This window comes from Anopheles coluzzii, chromosome 3 (assembly GCF_943734685.1).
Source record: "Anopheles coluzzii chromosome 3, AcolN3, whole genome shotgun sequence".
Taxonomy (NCBI): Eukaryota; Metazoa; Arthropoda; class Insecta; order Diptera; family Culicidae; genus Anopheles; species Anopheles coluzzii.
Window position 1 is genome coordinate 73,317,503 of NC_064671.1, and position 6,000 is coordinate 73,323,502.

At 45.1% G+C, this 6,000-nt stretch overlaps 1 protein-coding gene across 5 annotated transcripts in view; it reads left to right on the forward strand.

Annotated features, from left to right (window-relative positions):
- The window catches only part of LOC120958521 (uncharacterized), a 34,327-nt gene extending 28,806 nt beyond the window's left edge, over window positions 1–5,521 (forward strand). For all 5 annotated transcript variants that reach the window (XM_049610242.1, XM_049610241.1, XM_049610245.1 and 2 more), the window contains exons 6-9: window positions 995–1,130; window positions 2,283–2,605; window positions 4,013–4,217; window positions 5,117–5,521. In XM_049610242.1, coding sequence (XP_049466199.1) covers window positions 995–1,130; window positions 2,283–2,605; window positions 4,013–4,217; window positions 5,117–5,386 — 934 coding nt within the window. In that variant the 3' untranslated portion in view covers window positions 5,387–5,521. The remainder of the gene's footprint in view (window positions 1–994; window positions 1,131–2,282; window positions 2,606–4,012; window positions 4,218–5,116) is intronic.
- The last annotated feature ends 479 nt before the right edge of the window (window positions 5,522–6,000 follow it).

Below are 6,000 nucleotides of genomic sequence, written 5' to 3' on the forward strand. Positions count from 1 at the left end.
TCTTATTAAACATCTCTCGTACTTTTTTTTTGCTCGCATTGAGTACATAATGAAATGTTCTTTATTTAGTTTTCCTCATCAAAATAAAGTACTTCGGACTGTAGGTAATTGATTTCAGATTTGTTTTCCCAGGAAAATGTTTCGTTTCGACCATGTAGAAAACAGGAATACGATCAATCGCCGTATAATGGTGTGCAAACAAATGAAACCACACTCATTACTAGTTTTGCTATCCTTCCACCGCCCCGAAGGTATGCAATCTGAGAGCACATTAAAAGCGTTCATTAGCAGCAGGTGCAGAGAGTTGTGTGTTTAGCCTACCTTGCAGGCGCACGATTACCACAGCATACCAGGATCAAACGATGCATAATCAAAGATCGGCATGATGATGTTTGAACGTGGCTGCATGCTTTAGATACGAAGAGGAAATGAAAATTTTAATGAAATATGTTATTTACTGTCTAAATATTGTTTCTTTTGTTATTTGTAAAGTTGTATGAAGATTCAATGATCATTTTGCAATTGAAATGTAATATCTTTTATCTCGTATGTTTGATTTTTACGTAGCATTTTCCAACTGCTCTCGTACGTTATCTCCAGATTTGGCCGATTAGAATGCATGTCAAAAGATCCTGTTGTTCGGCTAAACGTTTCGCATACAAAGAACATGACATAAGCTTGTAATTACATACTCCTCCCCCGCTGCACTCATCCATTGGACAATAAATAATTTGTGTTTGAGTAGCATGGCATGGCAACCGTGGCCAATCCCAGTCCACCCCCCCTTCCCTTTGCTTAATCCGTAACACACAACACATCTTTGCTTTGCTAACAATCGGGTGCAGTACTGACGAGGCGATCCCTTGCATCCCAACAATCACGTATCCGGGCGTCCCTCTCTTTAGCCAATCAGATTTATTTTACATACTCTACATTTATTTACCATACGATACCAGTAGTGGATACATTCATGGAATTGTAATTAAATTTTCAGCAAGCAACCGGAAGAGCTGATCGTCTGGAGCGAACGTGCACCGGAGCGGCCCGAGGAAGCGACGCGGTGGCCCGTGGGCAGGATACTGTTGCCGGAGAAATTTGCCACCACTTTCGAGCGGCTCGAGAACAATGTTGTAGGTAACAATGCGTACACAAAGTGCTACAGAATGGAATTGTAGTTGTCATCCGGGGTATGTCCTCCGACGTCCTCCGATTGGGAAAAAGGACGTGCTGAATGTTGAATGATGAGCGCGTTGGAAAGCGGACAGTGGTGGAGCTTGCAAAAACCCCTCCTGCAACAGCACTCACCATATGTCTCTACCCCGTGTCGGCGACCCAGTTGACAAATGATTGTTTCTTTTTGAACAGATCCTTACCCACCCGGGTGCCACTTCCTTCTATGGTGGCATGTGATGGCATCCTTTGATGTTTTCTGGGACTTGTGTGTGTGTTGCGTAGCATCCATCGCAGCACGATGCTGTTTTCCCTTTCAGCTTCGCTCTTTGGTTCGCTCTGTTGACACGGCTTGTGACGGTTGACAGGTTTGGCTGAAGTGCAATCCTCGGGATCTTCTGTGTGTGGGATCAGAAATCTTTCCCCGGTCCTGCTGGCGGTGTTTGTTGCAATTTTGTATGGGGACAGGAGTGCGCCACTTGTACCCGGCGGAACAAACTCATGCGTTCGTGCGTGATTGTGTCGTCTGTTCCGCCCCGACAGCGGTGGTCTTTAGCAGCTGCAGAATGTTTCGGTGTGATGACAAGTTGTTAACGGAAGTGCAATATCAATAAACACCCGGGACAGCATCCTCGCATGGGGTGAATCGTTTGCGAAGGTTTGGGGTGGAGATGAAAGAACGCCTCCCCTTGCGGCGCTTCCGCTCGGAGCAAGTAGCAGGATGGATCAGTGGAGGGGCACAAAAGCGTTCTTTCATTTCCGCTCCGGAAAGTGAAAGATGAAATTAATTGAAACGTACAACCCGATTGCTGTACAGCAGCGCTACCATCTGGTTACGGATGCACACCGAGGCTGAGCTCAGTTCTGCTTCTGCTAATGAATATTGGATGCAGAATGCTGCTCCATCCCATTCTCAGGATGATCAGGATGCCGCACTAAAAACCTTTCACTCGATGAGCACACGTACACACGCACAAACACACACACACAGCACATACTCTTATAGGCAGTTGGGATATTTACGATGAGAAAGAACACAAATTGTAGCCCCCCCCCCCCGACTGCCAATGATACTACTGGTGGAATAAAAATAAATTATTAACCAATTGCAGGCTTTACTGTTGCTGCTCGAGCCACCGCCGAGCGCTCCGCCAACGGAAGCTCCCGTACCGATCGGTTCGACAGGTGGGCTGCGAGCGCGGCCAGTTAGCGTACGGAGCAGCGGCGGCGGCAGTGGTGGTGGTGGTGGTGGTGACGCACCACGACCAAATCTTGCCAGGACGCAACTTTTCCGAGCGCAGCGGAAACGGACACCGGCGTCTATTTGCTTATCATCAATTATAGACCGTGCTGCCGCGTCGCCAGCCAGCACCCGGAGCCCCCCGGAGCACGCCTGCTACACCGTGTCGCTGCGGAAGACGAACCTTCCAAGCACGTAAGTAATCGCACCGAGGGCATTACGCGCAAAAGGGTCAGGGGAGGGCTGAGCTGAGCAGGAAAGTTTTCCCTTCCTTTTTGTTTCGTTTGTTTTTGCGGTTTTGAAAATTGGAACGTTTCGCTGGTGGGCTTTCGTTTGACTTTGCAATTAGAGCTCCGGAGGGGGTGCTGTGATGCTGTGGGGAATAGGGAATCGGGACGTTCCGGGATTGTGTCTTACATTGGGCGAGGATTACGGTTTCGATTCGAGGTTTGTTTAAATTTCCTGCCAAAGAAAGAGGTTTTTTACTAGCTTTACTTCAACTTTCTTTGTAAGAGATAACAAAAAGCTTCTCGTCTCAAGTCATGGCTTGCTTGAATACAAAGTGAATGTATAGATACTTGAATAGTAAAATGTATTCAAGGACTGTAGTAGAGATATCGAGGCAGGCGCATGCAATTCTTTATTTCAGTTAAATTAAAAATTTGGTCATTGAAATCATAATATATGTAATAATAATGAAACACTAAATACTAAATGACAGCAATCCAGTGCTTTTGTAGCCTGCCATAAGAAATGCTTCCTTTTATAGCACACTTTTTATAGCAAAAAGTAGTTTAATTAGTAAGGCTAGTTACACAAAACATTTTGTTTGTGTTTTTATTGAAACTTGAAACTGTTTGTTTTATTGAAATTTGAAATCTAATGAGTTAAAGTTAAAGTGATGTTTAATGAGTTGTAATACTAATGTTCTGTTTTGATCATGTCTTAATCGTTCAACAGTTTCATTTTACTCCAATTTTATGGAACATTGTAACGTAAAACGTTGTTCATAATGAATTTTTGCCCCATCATACAATGTACATCTTAATCCATGCTCATTAGAGATGAGTTATTTGCACAAGCAATTTGAACCATTGTCCATCCATTGGTGGTTGACTTGAGCTTCTTAAAACCACAACCAAAAAAAGCAGTGATCTACTGCAGCTTGTTTGGTGACAATTATTCTCTTGATTAAATAACTCTCTTCCGGTTTCATTATGAATTAACCTCCAGCGAACCAGCGAATCGTCCATCTTATCCTTTTGTCCTCGTAAAATGTAAACATTCGCCATTCGGGAAGGCGGAAACCTCACCGCACGTAGCACTAATGAGAAACGCCGGCTACCGCCATCGGGCTTTTGGTCAACGCTTTTCTCCTCCCGGAGGGGTTTCCGTGGCTGCAGCTCGTGTTTGACTAAAATCTGAATTAAATAATTTCATCGAAAGAACGTCGTTTATTCAATTAGCACCGTCTATCTTTTCTCGGTTTTCTCACCATGGTTTCCCGGTGCAACACACACACACACACACACACACATGGTCATACCGGACTGCCTGGGTCCGCACAATCCGTTCGGTGCATCGGTGTATCCAAATCTGCAGCACGGCACCGGCCGCACAACCACCACCGGCAGCTGGCAGCACTGGCGCGGACGACTGGCTGGCCAACGATGGCACTAATTACGTTACGACAAATATTAGCATTTTTCCGGCCACCGAGTGCCGGCCGGAGCATCGGGAGTATCTGCAGCACGATGGCAATCTGTGCGCCGGCTACGGTGCGGCCAAAAACCGTAGCATAGATGTGGTAAGTGTACTTGACCGAAACCCGAAACGGACCGGCAGCAATCGGAACACTGTTGCTTGGCGATGGCGTAGATTGCTTTCGCCCGGGCAGGCAACGGTGCGGGTGCGGGCACATTTGCGTAAAGGATTTTCCATGTTTCCGTGTTTTGGGGGAGCTAGTTGGACGGTTCGTTTCGAGGGCACTGTGTCGTTTGGCGGTTTGGCTCGCTCGCAAAGGAAAGAGTGTACGATGCAGCTTTCGACATTTGCGGTTTTCTTGGTCTCTCACGAATGTGTGGTTTAGTGTACGCTCGCAACAGGGTCGTGCGACTGTGTGTGATGAAGTGGTCAATTGTTAGTGACGATTGGTTAATTTGAAGCTCAGTGAAAGACAGAGCGATTTCATATGGAACTTGTATTCTTGGCTTAGTAATCGATAAAGGTTGTTTTGAATTTGTTTAGAAACATTTTTAACAAGTTTTTTTATTTATTTGTTTTGCTAATGCATTCATAAGTTGAACAATAATCAGGAATAAATTACTATGCTCTGTAACATCCGTTTTTGTTCGTTTATAAGATAAGATTAAAATTTTCTCTAAGTACTAAGAGCCATTACACAATAGCGCCCTCTATTGCAAAACTCTGGCAGCTTGTTACACTCTAGGCGATATTATAGTTGTTGTATTGTGGCTTAGTCTAATATGATTTAATTTCTGTAAAAAGTGCAGTTTTACATTAAGTTTTGAATGAGCTAAGGGATTAAAAAAACGTTTTGAACTTCTATGAAGTATTTTGGTTATGAAAGTCCAACTCTGAACGACACTTCACGTTAAAATGTACTAATCTTTTCTGGCTATGAATGATTTTTCTGGTCTTGTTTTCCAAATGCAAACTATTCTAACAATTTCCTACTTTCTACAGGACTACAGCGGCTCTCCCCTGATATGCGATCAGCTCTTGGAAGATGGCAAACTACGACGCACCGTCCAGGGTCTGCTGACCTGGTCCACCGACATCAATCATGCGCCGCATCTGTTCACCAACCTTACCACCTACCGGCCATGGATTGATCGTGAAATTGAAAAGCTTGGCGCAGAAACTCGCTCACAGCGGCCACCGAACACAGTGCCACGACCGATCACGGTACAAACCGTCCCAGTCTATCGGAACCCGAACGTTCTTTATGGATAAACTCCTTCCTCCCTTCTGTTCCCGCCATTCTGTTTAGTAGTGCCCGTTTAGTGATTAATTCCGGAAAGACATTTGCCCGCAGAGCACAGTCGCGCAATAAAATTGCACAAATTTGCGTGCAGAATGAAGAAGTAAGCGTTTGCAGGGAAGGCAGGCAGAAATTTGTCTCGAAAGAAAGTACCTCACCAACAATGGAGCAGGGTTAAAAAATGTGGTAACATACATTTTTAAAAGCACGAACAATGCATTTTCTTCTAGGTGGCGGTGCGGGGTGCGGTGGTAACAACACAATGAGTTCTGGTGAGTATGGAAGAAGTACCGCTACCACCGATACTCCCTGTTCGCTGCTGATGATTAATTGGAGAAGTGTGTCGAAGCCTGAACTTCGGGGCCGTTTTCGCAGCCGTGGTACAAAATGGGAAAATTCCGACGAAATTGTGAGGCGAAGCATGTGCATGTGAGATATGTATTGATGGGTGGGCGCGCCCACACACACACACGCAGATATTGGTAAAATTTCCTCGGAAACAATTTTCTGAGGACCTCACCCGTTGGTTCGTTGTGTGGAAACTTTCACTTTGTACGAGACGAGAGATGTGAAAAGCAAAGGCTTT